The 23,176-nt window shown below is 52.5% G+C and overlaps 1 protein-coding gene across 2 annotated transcripts; it reads right to left on the bottom strand.

The window, feature by feature from the left end:
- Positions 1-1,726: 1,726 nt before the first annotated feature.
- SASH3 (SAM and SH3 domain containing 3) lies at positions 1,727-16,830 on the bottom strand. 2 transcript variants are annotated; one of them, XM_070292096.1, is made up of 9 exons: positions 16,740-16,830; positions 15,728-16,022; positions 8,247-8,342; positions 7,725-7,871; positions 5,790-5,931; positions 4,466-4,614; positions 4,112-4,321; positions 3,837-3,987; positions 1,727-3,342 (listed from the first exon to the last, which is right to left on the bottom strand). In XM_070292096.1, exons 2-9 carry the CDS (start codon positions 15,782-15,784, stop codon positions 3,152-3,154), a joined length of 1,143 nt encoding a protein of 380 aa, XP_070148197.1. In that variant the 5' UTR covers positions 15,785-16,022; positions 16,740-16,830; the 3' UTR covers positions 1,727-3,151. The 2 variants fall into 2 exon arrangements, with proteins under 2 accessions (XP_070148197.1, XP_070148198.1); XM_070292097.1 differs by having other exon boundaries at positions 16,806-16,827.
- Positions 16,831-23,176: the final 6,346 nt, after the last annotated feature.

Here is a 23,176-nt window from a genome sequence, read left to right as displayed (position 1 = left end):
TGAGACACCTTCCCATCCCCCACTCCAGGGCAGGGCAAGATTTCAAAACATGTTCTCAGTCATTCCTCTTTTTCTGAAGTTTTCCTTTCCCCAGCTTGGAGTTAATAGGGGGTTTGAAAATTGTAGGACTCTCCTCTGATAGGCTCCCCTTCGTGTATGTGGATTTTAAGTACTTTGGGTCTTATTCACCCCCACTCCCCATCTTTCCAAAAGCCTGCATAGAAAGGCAGCAGGACAACGACTTTGCTGCTACCTAAACTGGAGGCTTAGGCCCGTTAGTTCCATTGTTTTCAAAAATTAAAACACGATGTATGGCAAAACCAATACAATAAAGTAGTTAACCTCCAATTAAAATAAATAAATTCATATTAAAAAATTAAAACATTGGTCCTTTTTTATAGATATAAAAATCATTGTTTTGAAATTCAAATGAGACAAGAATATATTATATGAGTACTCCTCTTGCTCACTCCCCTAATCCCAACCACCCTCCTCACAAGATCACCACTGGTTAACCATTTGATGCAGATTTTTCTGGTCTTTATTCTTGTGTATATTTCCTTTTCATAAATAAAAATGGAATCACTGTATAAATAAGGTTTATTACTCACTTTCCCCCCATGATATTGCTCAGACTTCTTTTACAAGAACGTTTGTACGTTATTTGTATAATTTTAACATTTCAAGTTAAACAATAAAAAATCACAAAGATTTTTCCTGTGTCATTACATATTTTTCTACAACATTGTGTTTAATGATGTATGAATGAACCATAATGTATCTAACTAATTCCCCATTTGCATTGTTTCCAATTTTTTACGTGAAGCTAGCCTGAATATCTTTGTTCATATATCTGTGTGCACTCATGTGGCTCTTTGTACAGATGGAATCCTAGGAAGGGAATGGCTGGGTCAAAGGATGTCAGAGGCACATCACAGAGGGATAGACTGCCCTCTGGAGGGCTGGCGAGGCTTTGAAAGCTTGTTGGGTTTCCCACTCAACCTGTTTCCTCTGTAAATTGGGAAGATGATGGAAGATATCCCCTCAGAGTGGGGGGATAGCATGAGGATGCATGCAAAGCCCGTGTTAGTGCTTTTGAAGTGATTGGAACTATTCAGTACCCCTTGGGCGGTGAGGCCATTTGGGCTGCCCAGCCACTCACAGTAGTGGATGATTGTGGCTGGGAACAAAGCATGGAAGCAGAGTGGCCTCATCCTCACGCTGGTGGGAGCTCACATTCCAGTTTGCCGTCCCTGAAGCAGTTCATGTTGGAGAAACAAAGCCAAGGGTCCTAGTCTCCAGTTCACCTCCCAGGAGACAGTGGAGCTTCAGTGGGTACATGGTGGGACCCGAGAAGAGGTGACCTTGGAGAAAAGGCCATGCTGACTTCAAGTCTCCCCCTCTTGGACCCTGGACAGCCCCCAGGACAGGCTCCTCAGTCACTGGGGGTGGGGAATGAATAGTTCTAAGAAGGAGAGAGCTATTGCTTCCCACCCTCAGACCCGAGCAAGGCTGGTGGCCACAGGAGCCTGGGCTCTGAGGAGGGTTGGTCAGCCATCAGCGGGATCAAGGGCATGAGCATCTTTTGGGTAAGGGACAGATGGCCCTGACAGTGAAGGAAATTCTGCTGAGTCCAGCTTTGAAGGAGACTGATCTGTTCCATCCCCCCACACCCTGCCCCTTACCTCCCCGCCTCCTCCATAGGAAAGACAGCAGGAGACAGTAATTTAGTTCTACCAGTTTATTACTACCAACCTGTCACCCTCCACCCTCATGCACACATGCTTAGTCATGTGACCCCATGGACTGCAGCGCGCCAAGCTCCTTTGTCCAAAGGATTCTGCATGCAAGAATACTGGAGTGCGTTGCCATTTCCTTCTCCAGGGGATCTTCCCAACCCGGGGACCAAACCCGTGTCTCCTGCATTGGTAGGCAGATTCTTTACCACTGAGCCACCTTGGAAGCACCCCCCCCACCTCCCTCATATTTACACTGAAACTATCCCCCCCCCAAGATGGCTTCTACCAGAGTTTCTGGTTCTGAGTCCAAGTGTGTCTGCGAAGCAAGCAGTCCAAGACATGGTGGGCACTGTTTGCCCTCAGGCCAGTTGGGCCCTGGGAAAGAGTTACTCTGGGAATTCTGGGCACAAACTTGGTACTGGGGTCAAGGGAGGCCCCCTACCAACACTCTCTCCCTTCTGGAGCTCAAGGTCCATCAAAACCTTAGCAGAGTAAAGATGGAGTAGCAGACCCCACAATGTTAAGCTTTGCACTTTCTTTGCTTTTAAGGACCCACGTGAGAGGCCAGGTCTGGGCCTGGACCTCTGAGGGGCCAGTCCGTCCTTGGAAGCCAGGTCTGGCTCAGCCTTGGGGAAGTGTCATTTGAGGGGCTCAGAAGGTGCTTATTGAGGTGTGGGCATTGACTTAAGCTGGGGCAGTTGCAACTTGGCTTCAGTTATATGAGAAGGTATGGAATGGAGGAGCAGGAGCCATTTCATTTGGGAGCCCAAAGCCCCTCTAGCACCCTCAGTAAACCCCACTGGTGTCCGGGGCCATAGTAACAGGACAACAGACATTTAACCATCACAGAATGTCAGAGTTAGCAAGGCCCTCAGAAACTATACATTCTTATCCTGACCCGTCCTAGACTGAGACTGAAGAAAGCACTCGGTTGAAGGGGCACAATGATTTAGTGGCTAAACCTGTAAGAAAATTACGGTGAAGGAAAGTAGGAAAGATACATGTGGCTTTCTTCAAACCTTTGAGAATCTGGATTCATCTGTGATCAGTTAGAGTCCTTTGCAATGGTCACCTTTCCCAGGGTGTTGAGATTGGACCTGAACCACTGACTTGGCCCCCTTTTCAGGATCATCACGACAAAGGAAGATGGTGTCGAGGCAAGGAGGGTTTGGAGGCCTTGGTGGCCTCTTGGTACCCCCCTTGCCTTGGCCGCAGCTGGAAGAGCTGTGTTGTCAGTAGCTGGTGGAGGGAGGCGACCGGGCTTGTGTGGCCTGTCATGCACTCCAGTTGCATCTGTAAGGCCTGGCCGGCCTCTGCTGCCCTAGGGGCCCTTGGGGTATCAGGGCCAGGATCAGTGCCAGTCCTCCAGCCTAGGGCCACCACCGGAGGCCGGGTCCATCCCCTCTCTGGCCTCAAGGGGCCCCAGACAGGGAGAGGCCATGCAGTTGCTCCTCGGTGCCCGCCAGCTCTGCCTCATCACGCCCGCTCTCAGAGCCCTCGAAGCAGCCAGAGTCGCGTGGGATGTCCACCTTGGGCTCTGCCACTGTGCTCACCGCTGGCTCCTGGCCACTCTCTGTGCCCTCTTCCGCCTCCTCACTGCCAGCTGCCAGAGGCCAGGGAGGAAGAGGAATTGGGGGGGCTCAGGCTTTAGCGGTGAGGGGGCTTCAGAAATCTCAGGGGCTCCTTTTGGGTGGAGGGACCCTGGGAAGCCCACTGGAGGCTGTCTCTCCCTCTGGGGGCCCACCACCACCCTCCCCCTGCCCCAAGTGCTGTCCAGGCCAGCTCTCCTGTCCAGGAGTGCAAACGTCTTCAGCACTGAGCTAGTAGCCAGGAAGCCTGCTCTTGCATCCTGGCCTCATCATTACCCAACACTGAGGCCTGGAGTCTGTGCCTCACCTCCTCTGGCCCCCTTTGATCTCACAGGATGTTGTAGAGGTCGAGAAAACTCTCCTAAAACCCCTTCTGCTCACAAGCTCTGCCCAGAGATGGGAATTCAAGCGTAGAAAGCACCTGCCCACTGCGGAGGGGCACCAGGGCAGGACTGGGGCAGGCCTCCCCACCCCACCCTTCCCACCCTCCACTCCTAAGCCCACTCACTGTCATAGTCCAGCAGCAGCTCGGCGGCCGTGAGCAGCTTGGCCCGATGCTGCGGGTCCATGATGTTTAGCTCATTGAGGTGTGTTTCCCGTAGCTCTTTGAAGTCCTCCAGTGTCTGGTAGCCGTTGAGCAGCAGAGTGGATGTGTGCTCCTGTGGGCAGAAGCAGGCCACTTACCAGCCACCCCCACTGAAGATCCATCTCTCCGCCCGGAACTGACTTGCTCTGGCCTCCATCCCTTGCTCCTAGACATACGGGCAGGGCCCCCACTCAAACCTCAAGGCCGATGCGCTCCAGCAACTCATGCAGAGTCTTGGTCTTGGGCCTCTTGCCCTTGCTCTGTCGGCGGCTGGGGCGCGCAGGCCCCACAGCCTCCTCGGGCAGCACATCCACGTAGATGAACTTGAAAGAGCCCAGCCTGCCGTTGAGCAGGCCCAGCCATGTGCCCACGGGTGGCTTTTCAACGATCTGGATCACGTCTCCTTTCTGTGGGAGGAGAGGAGAGTAGAACGGACGGAGGATGAGAGGGCCCCTTGGCCTCTTGCTGACACCACCTTACCCTGGCTCAGTGCAGCCTCCTGTATGGGTACAACCTGCCAGGCTCAACAGAGGCCTGAATGCTAACCTTACCTGCAGCTTCAGTGAGTCACGGTCATAGGGGCTGGGAGTGAAGTCGGTGTGGACTCGTGCCCGGCCACAGAAGGGGCCCGTGTACTGTGGTGCAGTCGATTCCTCCCCAAGGTTTCCAGAACCTGGGCTGGGGCTGCAGAGTTCACTGCCTGCAGGAAATGGGGTGGGGAGGAAGGTCATCTTTGTCCCCAGGACAGCTGGGGCAGTGCCCAGCTGGTACCTTCCAGGGGGTCTGGCTAGAAATCCCAAGGGAAGAAAACTGAGCTCCAAGAAGTCTCACACTGCAGAAGTGATTCTGAACCAACCTCTCCGCCACCCTGATGAGCACAGCTTCAGGGGCCCCAGGCATGAAAATAGTTGACCATAAGAGGATCAAAGACTAGGCAAATTGGGAGGGTCTCTAGAAAACAACTGGGCCAACACCCCCAATGAGCAGATGAGGAAACTGAGACCAGTCAGGCTAAGTGAACTGCCCAAAGCGTCTCACCTTATAATTGGCAGCCCTGGGTCTGTTAGACTCCAGGCTTCCTGACTCCCACTCCAGGGCTCCTGGAAGTCACCTTCCACCAAGAAGCCACACCGTGCATCAATATTACTTAATAAGACTCGGTGTCTAGCTACATCACATGGAAACTCAGATTCTTTCTGAGAAGGGCAGGATGAAGGGTGGAAGTGACTTTTAGTGGGGGTAAGGAAGTGTCTTTGGAGCAAGAGAAACATCAGAGAACTTGGAACTAATCATAAGGGTGAGAAAGGCAGTGCCTCTGTAGGTCTGCAGCCCACAGCCTGCAGAACCTCATTCAGGCAGGGCTGCTGAAAGCTCCTGTCCAGCCCCAGGGACATCTAGAAGATGCCAAGTGGAGCCCCGGGCCCAGCAAACCAAGGGCTTGTGTCCAGGAGGTGGAGTCTTCACAGCAGGAGAGCCAATACCCTGACCCCCAGCCTTGGATGTCAGAGGCCCAGGGAGCCCATAGCCTCTAGCTCCCCTTGGAAGATGGAGGAGGCCTAGACCAAGAGAGCAATGAGGTTCTTCCAGCCAGTGGAGGCTCCTGGAGGGCAGAATTAAATTCAAGACGGGGTCACCTTGGGCAAGTCACTTAACTTGCCTGAGCCTCAGTTTTCACATCAACGAAGTGGGGATAATAATATTACCACCCCATGAGATTGTTAGGAAGATTTAATTTCAAGAGACTGGGAAAGGTCCCAGCAGATTAACAGGAAAGATTCATTTCTTTTACCAACCCTCTCAGACAGTCACCTGTATGGTGTTCACCCTGTCCTTTCCTCCAGGGTCAGCAAGTGTGCCCCCACCTCCCACACTCACCTGTGGATGTCTGGCGGCTGAGAGCTGGGAGCTCCTGCTCCTCCTGCTCAGAAAAAGCCAGCGCCATCTTCTCAGGGCCGGGGCTGTCCAGGCTGCAGTCTGGAGACGTTGGGGACGCTGAGCCCTCCTCCAGAGTATCTCCCTGGAGGGGAGGAGAAGCAGGAAGCCCTGAGTAGCCTCGGTTGAGGTGCCCATAGGGCCGCCTCGGGTGCAGAGGAAGTGAGCCGGGGCTCCCGGGAGAGCTGGGGCCTGGCTGCCACCCCAGCCGTGCCTCTTGCAAGGCTGCAGGGCACCCTCTGGGCCCTAGTTTCCTCTTCTGTGAAGTGGGACTGAGAGTGCTTGCCCTGCCCATGGAATGAGGCTCCCTTGGTACCATGTGAACGTGCTGTGTCAGCCTGAAGTGCCCTTGTACACACACAAAAAGTCTTGCTGCTGGAGTCTGAACCCAGAGGTGTTAGTAGTGCATAGCCAGGCAGGTCACAGTGCTGAAGAGACTCACTACTTTTAACTATGTTCCTATGTGCGACACAGAGGATTTTAGTTCATCCTTATTCAAGGACGGGTGCTTGATCCCCCCAAGGTGACAGGTGAGAAGTCACGGAGGAATGTTCCCAAGGCCATGCAGGAACTCACAGCCCCGTCAGCCTGACTCCACAGCTGCTGGGCCTCCCCAGCCCTCAGTGCAGTTGTAACTCTTTCACTAGTTGACTGAATGGGAATAAAAGCCCTGAGTTGTAGGGGCTGCCAGTTTCTGTGTTGTAAATACTTCCCATAGTGACCAACAGATCTACTACCTAAATGAGCAGTGTGCACGCGTTCACAGTCGTGTGAAACTCTTTGTGACCCCATGGACTCTAGCCCACCAGGCTCCTGTGTCCATGGGATAGCCAAGGCAGGAATACTGGAGTGGGTTGCCATGCCCTTCTCCAGGGGTTCTTCCTGACCCAGGGATCGAACCCGCATCTCCTATGGCTCCTGCATTGGCAGGCAGAATCTTTACCACTGCGCCGCCAGGGAAGCCAGCATGAGTGGCAGCATTGGCTATTTGCACCCCCCAGCCACTGGGACAAGGGCACAGAGCACAGTGAAAGGCGGGACAAGAGTTAGGAAGTGAATTTTGAAGACTGACTTTACTCTTTTTCTTCTTAAAATAATTGATTTAATTCTAAGTTGGTATAAATTAATTTTCAATAATGCTTGTATCTCACACCTGGCTCATGAAATTACTGAAGATTTGAGCAACTGCTGTCTTGAGCTGGCAGGAGTCTGCTAGCGGGAGCTAACTCCAGCACACTGCTGCCAGGGTGCCTCCTCTGAGAGCCAGGAGCAAACCAGACGCCCGGTGTGACTTCAGCTACTTGGATGTGCCTGCCCCACAGCTGTCTGTCTTGCCCTCCCTCCCTGGGCCAAGGCCAGCCTTTTTTTAAAAAAAAAACAAAACTTTTTATTTTGTATTGGAATATAGCCAGTTAACAATGTTGTGATCGTTTCAGGTGGACAGCGAAGGGACTCAGCTATACATGTATGTATTCTACCCCAAACCCCGTCCCCACAGCCAGCCTTCTTGATTTTCTTTCTTCGGGCATCTTTGAATCAAGCCTTTCCAATCTCAGTGGCTCTTTTCAAGTAAAACTTCATGGTGAATGAACATGCCCCAGGCTATCTCATCTCCTCAGGTCAGTCTCCCAAGGAAGCTTGTTTCCCAGACCTTCATCCCTCCTCAGACCCCACTCCTGCTCCCTCAGGACCGTGCCTGCCTGCCACGTGCTTGGCTGGGGGAACTCCCTTCCCATGGTGACCTTCGTGCTTGTATGGAGCCAGGCAGTGTGCCCAGGCAGTGGCTCTCCTGACGGCCATGCTCACCCCCCACTAGACCGCTGCTTTTCCTTGTGGCACCCGCCCCAACCCGCGGACTCCCTGGGTCCCAGGCCTCACCATCTCCTCTGACAGGGCCTTCACCATCTTCTTGCCCGTCTTCCTGTTCATGGTTCGGGAAATCACCGCTCTCCACTTCTTCCCCAGCTTCTTGCCACTCTTCTCGGCATCCTCTGGGGTCGGCACACCTGACTCATCTTCTGGAATCTGTGACAAGAAATTTGGAGATTCGGGAACCTAGGTGGCCATGTCTGGGTCCAGGACTTGGGAGCAGAAGGAGGCCTTGGGGTCCAGGTAAACCCCGGAGGGGTGGAAGGAGAGGTCCCTATCCTCATTTTAGCCCCAGACCTATTCTTGGCCCTATTCATTCATATTTAAATTAGCAATTTGCAAACGAAAAGAATGCAGGTGAAGCTTTAGGGCCTAGAATTTTGGTGGGTGCAGAGGTAGGCCCAAAGTATTTAAAAAGGCTTTGCCTCCACAATCCTAAAATCCTCTTTCCCCTCCCTCCCTCCCTCCCTCCCCTCCACTCCCCAATCCAGGGCCCGCAGCCAGATCCCCCAAGGAGGCTCTGGAACTCACATTATCATCCAGATTAAATTCCTTCTCGCTCACCACAGGGGAGCTGGGTTTGGATTTGGCAAAATCTTTGAAGCTGCTGGAGCGCTGAAGGGAGAGCTGGGAGAAGCAGAAGTGTTACCAGGAGTTAAATTGTGTTGCATTACAATTGTGGTCAGTAAGGAGCACAGAGCTGTTCTTGCTCCCAACACAGCGCGTTTAACCCAGGGCTGGGCCCAGAGCTCAGAGGTGACGCTGCAAGTCTTCATCCTGCTCTTCAGCAGCGAGCGGTCCCCTTAAGCAGGCTCCTCACCTCAGGAGCCTCAACCCAGTCAGGCCACAGGCTGAGCCCACTGTTCCACCAGCACCTTAATTCTGGTCCCCAGAACCCTGTAGTAAAAGATTAAATGTGTCTGAGGAAATGCGTGTCTACTACTGGAGACCTACCTCATGTGCAACAGCGTCACCTCTTCATACAGTAAAGCAAACCCTCCAAAACCCCACAGCCCGGCCTCCAGGCTCTCTCTTCCCCAGGCCTGGTTTCCTGTGACTGATCGTGGGAAACACACTGGGGCCCTCAGCCTGACACATCGATATCCCAAGAAGAGAGAGGGCCGTGACATTGGTGTCCCATCCAAGGGCCAGTAAGACTGGCATTATGCGTTCTGGAAAGCCATGGTACAGACTGAATGAGAAAAGGTTTGGGACATCACTGATTGGTTCTAACATAATAAAAGAACGCTGCCAGTTTCTGGCTTCATCTCTGCTTTTAATCTCAGCTGCTAATGAGCTGGCTACTCTACGCACTTGCCAGTGTTCAGATTTGTTGTTGTTTAGTCACTAAGTCCTGTCCGATTCACTGTGACCCCCATGGGACTCCTATGGACTGTAGCCCACCAGGCTCCTCTGTCCATGGCTCAACCTATTGTTTGTGCTGTGGATGAAAACTGTTGCCCATCTCCGCTGTATCAGCAAACAAAGGATGCCGTGGCCATCCAACCATCAGTCACCCCACGGTGAGCCTGGAGGCACCAGGATGCAGACTGGCTGCCAGCTGCCCGGCTCTTAGCCACTTCAGCCACCACTGATGATGCTCCCTGAGGGGACACAGGATGGGAAAGAACACAATACTGGCCCTTATCTTTGCAAAGCAAAGGAATAACTTCAATAAGCGCAGACTCTTGCATCTTCTCATAACACAGAGAAGGGCTAAATTTATTTACTTGGGTTGTCTAGTTTTCTTTAACAGTAATCTTTTGATATTCTGACTACCTGGTCTTTGTTACAAAACTCCTTTGTATTCTGGCTCCTCCCTTACCTCTTGGGAGCAGTCCCTCGGAGCTATCTGAGAGGCTTCCCCCATCCCCCATCCCCCACTCCCCCAAGTCCTCAGAAAGTCCACTCAATAAACCATAATTCTCAGCTTTTAGGTTATGCATTTTTTTTCAGTCGACAGCACTGATAAGCCTGTTTTCAGGAAATGAGCTTTCTTAACTGCACATGCATGCACATGGCGAGATAGGAGAAAGTGGGGCCAGGTAAGGAGAGCTGACTTGAGACACAAGAAGGGGAGGCTGAACCCGAATCAAGTCAAGACCAGAGGTGCACACAGGAACCAGGGTTCACAGATGGCCAGACAGATAGAGTGGGGTCGGCTGCAGACACCAGAGATAAGGCCTTGAGGAACCGAAGCCCCAAACCTGCACAAAGTTGAAAGTTTCACATCCTCTTTCCTACGAAAGGGGGGTCCAATGACAATCCCCCAGGGCAGGGGCAGTATCACATACACCCCCATACACATAATTGGTCCCCCGCTCCCAGGGACTACAGTGGAACACTTCAGTTCCCTTGGTCTTGACCAAGAGCAAGTCAGTAATCAGGGGCAGCGACCACACCTTCCGAGAGGTCACAGCAAGCTAGAGGACCAGAAACCAGGTCAGCAGCCAGGTCAAGCAGATACCACCACCATGAAGGCCTCCTGGGTGAGGCGCCTGCATCCTTAGGAAGAAAGCCCCTTACATGTGATGCGGGGGAGCTGGGAAAGGGACCTGAGTGGTACAGGGCATGGTGGTGGGGTGACTGCTCCTATTCCTATGCATCTCCTCCATCCTCCTTCCCTGGTTTTCCCTACCCACTATTTTTTCCTCTTTTTCTCCCTCGTTCTCCCCTTCTCTCTTCCACCTTCCATTCATTTCCCCCCTCTTGTATAGCTAGGATGCAGCTGCCTGGATAACTTCCTCCTCTTATTGCCTGGAAACGAGGGAACAGAGAGAGGGTGGGCACCAGGCTGGCCCGGGCCCAAGGAGGGTAGGCTGGGCGCCTATATTTAGGCTGATCAGGCCTATTGTGGCTTTCCCTTCATCAGGCCCGAGTCTGGTCTGCAGACCAGGAGGCTGAGAGTCGCCCCTGAAGCCCCAGGGACCAGTGAGCCTGGAAAGCCCGCAGCAGGGAAGGCGTGGGGCCGGAAGTGGGCTTTGTTGAGGAAGAGTAAACTGACCGCTAGGCTGCCCTCTAATTGCAGTTCTTTCCTTTTCCTGTCATTAATCTGCTGTCGTCGGGGTTTGGGGGTGGCTGGGGGGGCGGGGGTTTGGGGGTGGCTGGGAGGGCAGCTTTTTGGCTCCTGGGACCTCTGTCCCAGCTTTAGCTCAAAATGGGAGAAAACAATCTAAAAGGCCCATGGGGACGGCGCTGGAACGTGGGCCTGGCCGGCTGCTCCTCAACCCTGGCCTGGGTACACAGAAAGGACTAGAAAAATTCTTTGGGGGACTAAGTATAAGGGTCTTTTGCCCGGCCCACCTCTAAACTCAGGAGCACCCCAAATATCCTGAATGCCTTTCAGTGAGTCTGAAGTGACTCATATGTCCAGGTATGAGTGGAAATCCTTGAGCCCTTTTGGATTTTCTGCCTGGCCTCCCTTTAGGGTGAGGCCTTCCTGGGGGTCCTAGGCTGGAGGTGGTACCATATACTGTAAGCCCCATTTTCATGTCTAAGGGGAGTATGCGGGCCTCTCGGAAAGAACTACTGTTTGGGCGTCACACGTTGCTGAGTGTGACCTTCGGTAAGTTTATCTTCCCCAAACCTCAGTCTCTTTATTTGGTGTCAGCTGGCAAGAGTTCACATCTTGCTTCTGCCATGGAGCAGCTGTGTAAAGCTGGGTGAATTTCTCAATTTCTCTGGGCTTCTGTTTCCTCATGGGTGAAATGAAGAGCATAGCACCCATCTCACTGGGTTGTTGTGAGGCAGAGAAGGGTGAGCATGGGACATGGCAACCCCTCACAGCTCCTATCCCTCGCCTTCCCTACAATCAACCATAGCTTCTCCCATCCTTCAGAACCCAGTTTAACTGGAAACAACTCAAACACTCATCAGCTGTAGAGAGGACCTGTGAACTGTGGCAGAGTCACACGAGGGGATAGCACACGGCAATGAACTTCGTGCAACTCTCCCCAGCAATATGGTGCTCACAGCTACACTGTTGGGCAGAAGAGACCTGCCACCAGGGTATACTATATGGTTCCCTGTACAAAAAGTTCAAAACTAATCCATGCAAAAAAAAAAAAAAAACTAATCCATGCAGTTGGAAGTCAGGAGAGTGGTTGGTTACCTTTGGGGGAAAGAGGGCATGCAGTGACTGGCAGGGGCATGAGGGAAACTTCTGGAGTGTTGGAAGTGTTCTGTGTGATCCAGGGGCTGCCTACATGGGGATGCTCACTTTACAGAAATCCGTCGAGTGTTACGTTTATGATGTACATGCTTCTTTGTATGGATATTATACTTCAATAAAAAGGATTTTCAAATCTAGTTTTAAAGGCACTGCCCCCCTGCAAGAAGCTTCCCCCATCGCCCCCTCAGAGGCTCACCCTGCTGGGCCTGGCATCTTCCCTGCTTTCTAAGCAAGTGCGGCTTTCCAGCGTCTCTCCAGCCCCATCCCAGGTGTCTCTGTTGCTATGCTCTCTGCTCCTTCAGCGTACCGGTCGCATACTGAGCACCCTCTGGGCTCTGGACGCTGGCCTGTGCATGTGTGGGAATCCAGTAATGAGAGGTCGAGTACCTCCCCTGTGCCCCGTGCCTTGCCAAGCACTGTGTGTGTGTCCACTCACTTCAGCCTCCCTGCAGCCCCGTCTTACACCCACTCTTTCCAGCTAGGGACACTGAAACTGGGAGAAATGAAGCATCCTAGATGGAGTGACACAGTAGGTGGAGGCCAGCGTCAAGCCCATGTCTGAGATTCTGGAAGCTTCTGCTTGTTACTGTGCTCAGAGCTCACGAAGTCACCTCCTCATACAGAAGTGGATTAAGGGTAATGGTGACTGCAGGTGGGATTTGGAAGAAGCTACCAGGAGAGCAGGTGGGAGCATGGAGGGAGAAGGGCTCTAGAGGGCTTCGTGGAGGAGGAGGCACCTTTGAGCTAGGCTGTCCTGGGGATCCAGGATTGCTCCAGGTGAAGCTGGGAAGGGTTTGATCAAGAATGATGATGGAATGGTGAGTATACCAGTGTTTGGGGTGAATGGTGGAGCAGAAAAGGCCACGGAAGGCCCTTGCCAGCCATGGTGTTAGCCTGTGAGCAATGAGGAGCCATGGAAAATATGAAGCGCTTGCTAGTGGCAGGGGTAGGGAGTGGCATACCAAGGTGTGCTGTAGGAAGGGAGCCAACAAAAGTAATGTGCCAAGATTGCAGAAGAGAGGAGCAGGGAGAGACTGGAAGGAGTGGACAAGTGACCCCTCAGATAGGAGCCTTGAGTCCTCTCCATTTTCCCTGGTGGCAGGTCTGGGATGTAGTGAAGAGTAGGTGTGCGATGGGGTAGGACTATCCTTAGGGGAGGCAGGTCCTAGGACAAACTCCTGTCTACTGCCTATATTCCAGCAGATCAGAGAGAGTGCAAAGAGATGCTTTGATGGAGGCAAGAGTCTCCAAAAGGCAGCCCAGGGGTATTGCCTCCCCCAACCTCCCTCCCCCTTCAACCTGGGCATCTCCTCAGTCCTTCATGACACACACATCCTGACCCCACCACCCTGGAAGGCTTGTTCCTGACTCTTCTTGGGGCTCCTTGGAAGGTCACTCAGTCCATAGCCATCTGGGCCTGCCATGCAGAGCCCTTCTGCTGATAGGCTGAGTCTTTTATGCTCATCAGACTTCTCCAGTGTTTTTGAGGTCAGTAGAGAGATGAGAGTAGAGGGAGAAGGGGTTAAGACTCTGGACACTGACAGATCTTGGCTTCACTCCCTGCTTGGCAGCTTCCTAGCTGTGTGTCCTTGAGTAAATCACTTCACCTCTCTGCGCCTTGGCCGTAAAGTAAAAACAACACTGGCCCCCACCTCACAAGGCTGTTGTGAAGAGCCAATGAGCTAAGAGATGAGTGCAGAGCATAGCACCCGACATCTGGTGAGCTACAAGGTCTTATTTTCTCCACTTCAGGGCTGGGGCCGTGGCTTGTTTTTGGCAGTGGGCTCTCTGCCCCCACCCACGGCTTCAGCGTGCACCCCTTCATGTGCACAGGCACACATGTGATAGTGCACTGGCATGTACTGTTGCAAGTGATCCATACAACCTCCTGAGGTGGGCAGGTCAGGACCTATCCCTCTTTGTCAAGGTCCCCAGCACATCCTCCACTCACTCCACACTAGCCTTTGTACTATTCCCTCCACCATGTTGCCTTGGCCTCTGAGGGGCAGGGACGTGCCCAAGTCACAGAGCTGGAGCTGTGCCGCTGCCTCCTGGCCTGGGGAAGCTGCTGTGTCCGCCTTCTGGAAAGCTGGTTTGTCTAAGAGTGCTTCCAGGGGATGCGGCTGGGAGAGTGGCTCTGGGGGCTGGCCCAGGCTCTGATGGGCTGAGACAGGGTTTGCCAGGCCGATGTTGCCCTAGAGGACATGGCCCTCAGAGGGCTGCAACAGCCTGGACTCTCCTGGGAGAGGCCTGTGGGGAATCCCAGGAATCCACCAAACCCAGAATCTGGATGATGGAAGTGCAGAGAGAAAATGGGACTTCTGGCTCTTGTGAGCCTTCAGGCCCCTCCACCTGAGGCGGCACAGGCTGCTTGTGTGAAGTGTCAGCTCTTTCTCAGACTCTTTTCTCCGCTCAGCTCCCCTGTGGCTTGAGGCCCAGTAGTGTCTTGGGCGGTCTCCGTTTCCCACCCCCATCAGCCGAAGAGCAAGGGGAAGTGGACCCACTCGCTGAGGAGGGCCAGCCAATGGCAAGTCTGCCAGGTTAGTCCGCCGGGGCTGGCGGCTGGCGCTGTGTGGTGCTTGGACAGGGGTGACAGAGCCTGTGTGAAGAGTGGTGAATCTCTTTCCCACCCGCCCACCTCCACTGCAACCTCAGCGAAGCGGCTGGGGTGGGGGAGAATACAGCCGGAAGTGGCAGCCACCCCAGGACTTGAGGGGGAGCAGGATATACACCCCAGTGCCCCGAGGCTCGGCTTCTCAGCTGGTTTGGTCTCTGCCTGGGAGCCGCTCCTCTGACAAAGGGGCTCCCCCACGGAGCACCTGGGCTAGGCTCCAGGGGAAAGCAGCAGGGCACCATGGAGACCTGGAGGCCCCGGACCTTGGCCTGTGGCTATGCCTGGCCTCTCCGATCTGCTTCAGGCCTAGTTGGGATGGTCCTAGGATCCTGCTGGGTGTGTGGATGTACCTGCTGATGGTTGGGGAGAATCTGACAATTGAGTCCAAGACTGAAGTGTAGAAATCCTCAAATTCAACTAGAGAAACCTAAATGTGGCAGAGCCTTCAAGGAATCTTCTAGGCTGGCCTCAAAACTCCAGGAAGATGAGCAGATGCTTTTCTTCCTGGCCTTTAAAATATGCCTGCCCCCCACCCACAGAATTTTTCCCCCTCAGCCCTCACTCCCACGCCTCATCTCAGCAGCTTCATTTCTCATTCTTCACAAATAATTTCTCCCCAGCTGGGAAGAACCTGCATGCCCCCTGCAACCCACTGCGGGTTTGGAGGCCCTTTCCCTGAATCTGGAAATCAGGGCTGCATCTTCAGGTGGCCCCCTCTCCTGTGGGCCCCTGGGAGCTACAACAAAGCTGAATGAAGATGGCCAAGCTCAGGCTAGGGCCAAAGGGCAGGGGCTCTGTGAGCATCATGGCTCCTGGCCGGGCAGCCCAGTGGAGCCTTGTGAGTGAGATGGCTCCTGAGACGCAGGCTCGCGAGGGACCGTTGTAGGGGAGAGACTAAATACAGTCTTAGGTTCAACTTGAGAATTGTATTCTGTAATTCTTAAATTCTAGTCTAGGATTCTAGTCCCCAATTTTAAGTCTCTTACCCTGGTAGTGTTGAATCCTACAACTCAAGGCTTCCAAGAGTGTATTCTATAACTCTGTTTCTCTACAATTTGGGACGTCTCTCCTGGATTTCTGTTACTAGTCCCATGCCCTTGGGAGAATGGCCCTCACCTACAGACTCAACAGAAGGTCTTTGGCTCTTCCCACTTCTGTGAGTTCTGGAGAGGATGAGCTGAGAGAGCAGAGGGAAGGAAGCAACAAGTTCCCAAAGATGCTCCTCACCTTTTTCTTCTGAGTAGGCTCTTTCTCGCTGGCGTTGGAGGGCTTACGGCGCAACATGGTCCTCTATCCTGGTGATACTCCGTGCCTGCTCTCCTAGGTGTCGAGATGCGGAGGCCTCTTTCTCAGCCTCGCCAGTACCGTCCAGGGGCCACGGCATGGACCGAGCCTGTGGCTGCCACTCTGACTGCTGCACTGGCAGCTTGGGGGTGCGGGCCATGGACACCCGGCGGCAGCGGCATACAGGAAGCCCCGTCACGTGACCTACTCTTACAGCAATCGCAGCCCCTGCTGGCCCCTGGGGAGGAAGGAAGTCCCAGCTTCAGTCTCCAGAGATTCTGATGCAGACAGCTTTTGGGTTGAACAAGCAGAGAAAAGTCCCTACCCTGCCATCTCATGGCAATCCTTGCCAGTCCTTTGGCCAATCAACCTGATGTTATACAGCCTACTCAAGCCTTTTATCTCACTGACCAGAATCCAGATACTGCAGGTGGGACCATCTCTCTGCTGGTGTTGGGCCAATGCTCCCAGTCACCTTGTATCACCAAGATCATCACTGCGATCACTAGCTCTGCCATCACCCTAGAGTCATCATTCCTATCTACAGCCATCATCTTACAGATCAGCCCTGAAGTCATCCCCACTGCCGTCAGCACATCTACAGCCATTATTGCTAGAACAACTCCAGCCATCACCTCTACAGTCATCATCACTGCCTCTGTGACTGTCACAACTGTACCCTTACAGACATTACAACCAGTCATCCCCATGACACTCTTCCCCATATGACCATCACCTCTACCACCATGACCACTTTCCTGTAGCCAGCACCTTTGGGCTCTCATCCCTGCCGTCAACACACCTGGGTCATCTGTTTGTATCTGCCTCCCGACTGCCACTATCACCCATGCAGCTATCATCCTCTTAGCTACCACCCTTCCAGACACTATCACTAGAGCCAGTCATGCCCAGTGATGCCCTCACCCCTACAACTGTAACTCCTAGAGCCACGTACCCTCCGTCATCATCACCCTGCAGCTGTCATCCCCCTCACCACCGGCACACCTCCAGCCATCCTCACCAGAGCAGTCACACCCAGAGTCAACATCCCTTGGCCATCACCACTTATATTTATCACCACCACAGTCATCATCACAAAAAAAAAAAAGCAATTGCAAGTCAGTCCACACCACCAGCAAACGTCCCTTTCGGCAGGCATTTCTCGACCGTCTGTGTGCTAAGTTTAGAATGTTCACTTTGTGGGTCTTTGGTGGCAGACATTTTAATGACGTTAATGACAATCTTATCACAAAAGCAACTCATTTGTATCATATACAATTTAGAAAAGAAGGATAAACAAAAAGAAGAAAGTTTAAATATCCCTTTCTGGTCTCTCCCTCTCTGCAGTACAATTTGCACAGAAAGCAGATTAGTGGTTTGGGGGGTTGGGGAAGGAAGGGAGAGATCAGGAGGGACCCAAGGATGCTTTGAGGGGTGATGGATCACACTTTTGGTCGTGGAGATGGTTCATCATTGTATACAAGTGTAAAAACTCAACAAACCATATACTTTTCAAAAGTGCAACTTATTGTAGTTCAATTACACCTGAATAAAGTTGTTTTTAAATTTTCAAAAGTTCAAGTCCCACTTCACACAGTGCATTGGTATCTGCTTGTCAAGCTGACCACAGTACCAAGATTTTCTGGCGCTATGCACCTTCTGCTAGAGGTGATTTGTAATGGCCGCCGAGAAGCCCAGGCATAATGCACCACGATTATTTCACCAGGCCTCTACAGATGAATTTACCTTGGCTTGATATTTTGACGCTTCATCGTACATCCTTAAAGGAAATATTCACAGCTACAATTTATTTATTTATTTTTTTCTCCTTAGGATACATTTCCAGAAGGGGAATCCCTGGGGGAAAAGATGTGCACCTTTTAAGGCTTTCCATTACGGGCCACTTGTGAAATTCGAGGTTGTTCCCAAGATGTTCTCTTGACTTCTTCCCCCTACTCTCCAGCCTGCCCTATGTCCTCCCACCATCCATCGGTGGGGGGGTGAGCTCAGGAGAGCCTAGGTCCTTTCCCCCCAAGCTGAAAGCATACTTCTTTGGCTCCGTCCTACTCAGCCTGCCCGGTAGACTCGCAAAAAGACCAGCGCCGCCAGCTCGCACCCCTTCCTCTACCCTCCCCGGGGCCTGTGCTTTCCAGCCCCAAAGTCCTTCCCAGGCCGACCCCGGGCCGCGGGAACTGCCGAGCCGCGCTGCGCGGTGTGGGGGACCCGGCGGGCCTTGGGGGACAGGAGACGGCGATCGGGGGCGCCAGGCGCGGGACACGCAGCTGCGGGGCTTGGGGCACATGGGACTCGGGCGGCCGGAGCGGAGCAGCCGGGGAGGAGCCGCTGGCCCAACCTTCCCGGCCCGCGCCGCGAGCGCGCGTCCCGGGCCTGCGCAGGATGTGCCGGCTTCCTGTTTGCTCAGCCCCGGCCGCGAGCCGAGCTCACACACTAACCGCAGTCTTCAAAGGCAGCCACCTCAGCCCGGCGCGCTACCGCCTCGTCGAGGACGGGAGAAGGCAGAGGAGTGGGGGAGGGGTGAAGGGACCTCGAGAGAAGTACAGCGGGGCGACCCGCCCCCGGGCTTCTGGCAGCCCTTCCCCTCTGGCTTCTTTTCAGATCTCTCTCTTCTGGTCCGCTGTGTCCACTCAGGGGGTCCTGGGCTCCCTCCTCCGCACTTGCCTTCTCGGAACGTTAGTCCCAGCAGACTGCCCTGGCCCCGGTCCCATTAGGTCAGGCCCCAGCTAGCTAATGGGCCCTAAAAACGTTTTTAATAGGTGTTGCCTTCCGGGCAACACATTTGTATTTTATAGTTTCTGTTCCAGGTACACAAAGCCCTCAGTTGAAAAAGCGATCCAGGTCAGTAGTTCAGGGAACAAGGCCACCTCCAACTTGATAATGGGCAGGCAAACAGGACCCAGGATAGAGCTCTCTGCCCAGAGCCTTGTGCCAGGCATTCTGAGGAGATGTGGGATAATAGCTGTCAGGGTCCCTTGCACCTGGGAGCTTCCATCTTAGGTAGGGGCGGCAAGCTTACATCTGCCCAGCACTGTTCTTTGCCAAGCACGACAGGAGGCACTTCAGAAACATTTAATGCCACTACAGGCCCCGCCATCCCCAACCAGGGGAAGCAGTTTAAATTGGGGTTATTATGGCAAAGATATGTATAGTATAATAGGTGGGGCAGGAGTACTGTGGTGTGTGTGTGTGTGTGTGTGTGTGTGTGTGTTGTGGGGTAGGGGGAGTATTCCACAAATAGTGAAAACTGTCTGAACCTTCAGAGGGCAGATCCTGGGCTTCCATAGACACAAAGGTCTTTGTAGACTGCATTCACATAGAGCAGCCCCTGACTTGCACCTCATCTCAAGAGATTCTAATTTGCTAGATGATCATGGGTGGAATATTTGTGGCTGATGCGACCCAGACATGTATGAACGCATCCGTCACTCTGCAAATGGGTACAATCCTGCTGTGAGAGAGTAAGTTTAGATAAGCGATATCTAAATTTGGAAAACTTCCCAAATGATTCTGATTCTCACCTCTCCCTGACACCCACACACATGCAGTTGAAAATAAGAACACTATGTGGCAGGCAGTGGGCACTACAACAATCCTATAAAGCAGCCACTGCTGTTATCCTCATTTCCAGGGAGGAAGCCAAGACTCAGAGGGGTTCAGCAAACTGTGTAAGCCAACACAGCTAGGAAGTAATGGGGCTAACTTAAACACAGGCTTGGTCTGGGTTCAAGGCCCGTGTTATTAACCACTAGGTTCAAGTGCCTCTGATATAGAGTTTCTGAACAAGAAGGTGAGAGAATTGCCACCCTATCCTGGTTGGGGTACCACAGGGCCACCTTGAAACAAAGCAGGGTGAAGAGGATGCGGAGGGCATCTGAGAGGGGCATCCCATACACAATAGCTGGAGAGTTAGGGTTGATTAAATGCAGGCGATCTACAGGGGCATCCTTGTCAACCTAGGGAGTATTCACATCTGTAATACCTGGCTTAGAAGGTTGGAATGGGGAAGCAAGCCACTTCAAACAGCTGTTGTATAGACAGAAGGGCAGTATTCTAGGTGGCCAGGAATGATGGGGAAGAGATAAATGGAAGATTTGGGTTCATTTCATGGAAGACATTTTTTGATATTCAGATGGTACTAGCTCAGCCCTGGTAAATAGTGATCTTCCTGTCTCTAGAAACATTTCAAGTGGAGACCGCACAGTTCCTTGGAAATACCTGGGCATTTCCAAGGTAAAGTCCATCTTGGTAGCCAGAGCCATTGTCACACTTCATGATGGTCATTTTAGGCGGGGTCAAGGGCAAGGAGAGCAGAAGTGCAAGTGAGAGGAGGGTAGAAGAGAGCCAGGAGCCTGGGCAGGAAGCCACCATCTCCGTACATACAGACAGCACATGGGGAGCTCGCAGCTCTGGGAAGGCCAGGGAGCCCCTGGCAGCAGGGGCTGATGGGAAGGAAAGACAGTCATCTCTGTATCTCTGAACTCATGATAAGGTCTGGGTTTAAAAACAAAACAAAACAAAAAAAACACCTGCAGGCAGCAGTGGCATTTACCATCAGAGGAAGAGGCTGGGCTCTATGACCTTGGGCAAGTGACTTTGGGCCATGAGCTCTAATGAAGAGAATGACAATGATAATGTGGGCCTTGCGTGGGGGTTGGAGGGGAGGAGTGTGGTGTGTGTGTAAGTATAACCAGAGTTACTCAGATGACATGTATAGAGAAAGTGCTCTTGGCCCAGTGTCCAGTGCTTGGAAAGCTTGGTCCCTGCTGGGTGATGCCACCTCAGTTCCCTCCAGGCTCCACTCAGAGTTTCTCCTCCAGCCTTGGCACCTGCTCCTACATCTTATCTGGACCCCAGCTAAAATCTCTGCTTCATGACCTGGTGGCCATTATCCTGCATGTCTCCACCTTGTCAAGGGCAGGGTCATTCAGCCCAAGCAATTCTAGAACACAGGAGGTGCGACAAGCAAGAAGTCCTAGGACTACTCAGGACCACTGGGAGGGAAATCAGCTTTTTAGCTTCAGGGTCTTGCCATGGACCACTGGGACTTTCTCAACCACCAGCCTACCTCACTTGAACTGCTTGCTCAGTTCCTGTTTCACAAAGAAACTAGGAAGTGAAGAGATGGGCCGGCGTCGGGGCAAGGGTTGGCTGGGCGGAGCGGGGCTGGGGAGTGCCTCCCACTCCCTGCTGAGAGAACTTTGAGGGACAAGATGGACTGAGAGGAAACGGTTGTTATTGAATCTTTCATATTTCTATTTTTTGGCTCCAACAGGGTCCAATCACCGATTGAGGAAGTACCCAGTGAGTTGGTAACGTTCACTGCTGACGTGGTTAAGCTGGGTGAAGGGTGGCTAGCCCCGCCCCTTCTGTGGTTCTAGCCCATGAACAGCTGGAGCAGCTGGCGGGCAAGTGAGAGAGGACTATGTCATAATTTTGAAAATGAACCGTTTAGAGTCTTTGTTCACATATAGAGGTATGTCATCTTATCCACGTTCTTTTGTATTCCAGAAAGGATATAAAGGGCCAAAAATGGAGGTCAATCCCATCCTCACCACAGCCGTCACAGCTCTGTGACCTCAAAGAGGTCTCCGTGCGCCTCAGTTTGCTCATTAGCACCAGTAGGGGAGTAACTGAGGCCCATTCTGGGAGTCAGAGGGGAGCTAGCTCAGAGCTGAGTCAGGAGTACTGGGGGCTTCATCTGAGCTCCTACCCCAAAGAACAGCGTCACCTTGGGCAAGTCCCTTCTTTTTTCTTGTCTGCTGTTGCAGTTTTCCCATCTGGATACTGAAAGGGTCAAACCTGCTTTTTGTTTATTTGGTCCTGGAGCTATTAGTCAGGACTGGCTATGGCATTTGTGGGGCCTTGTGCAAAGTGAAAAGCTGGGTTATTCAGTTACTAATTTGAGTCTGACTCTTTGCGACCTCATGGACTGCAGCATGCCAGGCTTCCCTGTCCTTCATTCTCTTCCCAGAGTTTGCTGGAAGTCATGTCCACTGAGTCGGTGATGCCATCCAACCATCCCCTTGTTAAAAAAAACTCAAAGATTTCAAGATGATGACATCAGAACATCACATCAAATTTGGGGCCTTTCTAAGCACAAGGCCTCAGGCAACTGCACAGGTCAATCAGTCAGAATGTGGCCCTGCAATTGCTTCCAGTACACCTGTATGGGAAGCCCCTTTGGATGCTTTTTTCTTTTTAATTGAAGTATAGTTGATTGACAACATAGCATCAGTTTCAGGTGAATTGGCACTCTGCTTTGCCCTGTGGCATTTCTGAGGAGCCCTGGGCTCCAGGGAGCATAGCTGGGAAAACACAGAGACTTGTTCAAAAGCCTGTCTGGTTTTGACAATTTATATGTAAAAGTTGAGCCCAAACCTTTTCCTTACCTCCCTCCAAAAGTGGGCAGATGATGGCATTTTCATCTGTGAGGCTTCCTGGCTTACAGGGCGCTGTCACATCCGAATCTCATGGGCCTCTCATCATAACCTCATGAGTAAGGTGGGCCAGGGAGTTTACAGCAGGGATAACTGAAGACCAGAGAGGTGTGGTGACTTGAGCAAGGCCACACAGCTGGCACAAGAACTCTAGAATCCTAACTCATAGGAAAAGGGAGTTTTCCACATGGCCCGCTCCACAGTGGCGATTGGCAGGTGAGGAGGGGTTTGGCAAGCTTTATTCTCCAGTATAAAAACCAAGGACCAGAGCCCAAGGGGACATTTATTTATCTTTGATTTCTAATATCTCAAATGCCCTGTTAGCCCTGCTGTGTGCCCTGAACGTCTCCCTGCTTGATCCAGAGGGAAGCCCTTGAAGCAAGATGCTCTGCAGGCCGGGCATCTGAGGCCCAGGGAGGGAGGTGGTGAGGGGCTGTGGCCCCCTCTGCAGCCAGGAGCCCTGGGTCTTGCGCAAAAGGGAGGAAAGGGGTGTGAGCTACCCTAGGGTGAAAGCCTTGTGAGGGGGTCTTGGCCAGGCACTCGGGCCCCCCTGCTGCCCAGGAACCCCAGGAGCAAGTATCAGGGGTCAAAAGTAAAGACCAGGGCAGGCAGGCCCTGGGGAAATAGGATGGTGTGAAGAACGTGAGCTAAGTCCCAACTCACCAGCTGTGTGATCCTGGTTGAACCTGTTTTCTCATCTGTCAAACAGTGAGAAACAGAACTTTTTCCCCTTTTTAAGGGAATGGGTCCTGGAGTCCTTTGCTTGGTTTAAATTCTGCTCTTTTCATTTCCTTGACAAGTGACCTTGACAACTTGGTTAATCTCTATGAACCTAGCTTCCATTCTCTCATTTGTAAAATGGGAACAATGTAAGTACCTTCTCAGAGGTTGTGGGGATAAAATGGGAAAATGTGATAATGTATGGTACACTTAAAAA

The sequence above is a fragment of the Ovis canadensis genome, chromosome X (genome assembly GCF_042477335.2).
Source record: "Ovis canadensis isolate MfBH-ARS-UI-01 breed Bighorn chromosome X, ARS-UI_OviCan_v2, whole genome shotgun sequence".
NCBI classification, from domain to species: Eukaryota; Metazoa; Chordata; class Mammalia; order Artiodactyla; family Bovidae; genus Ovis; species Ovis canadensis.
The sequence above is the reverse complement of the archived record's forward strand: the minus strand, read 5'-3'. Positions and strand labels throughout refer to the sequence as shown.

Excerpts from the sequence above, each read along its gene's own strand:
- SASH3 (XM_070292096.1), bottom strand. The coding sequence starts at position 15,784 with ATGTTGCGCCGTAAGCCCTCCAACGCCAGCGAGAAAGAGCCTACTCAG. Across the intron at positions 4,615-5,789 it reads CAGCCGCCAGACATCCACAG|GCAGTGAACTCTGCAGCCCC; the intron begins GTGAGTGTGGGA and ends CATTTCCTGCAG. Across the intron at positions 3,988-4,111 it reads TGGAGCGCATCGGCCTTGAG|GAGCACACATCCACTCTGCT; the intron begins GTTTGAGTGGGG and ends TTCTGCCCACAG.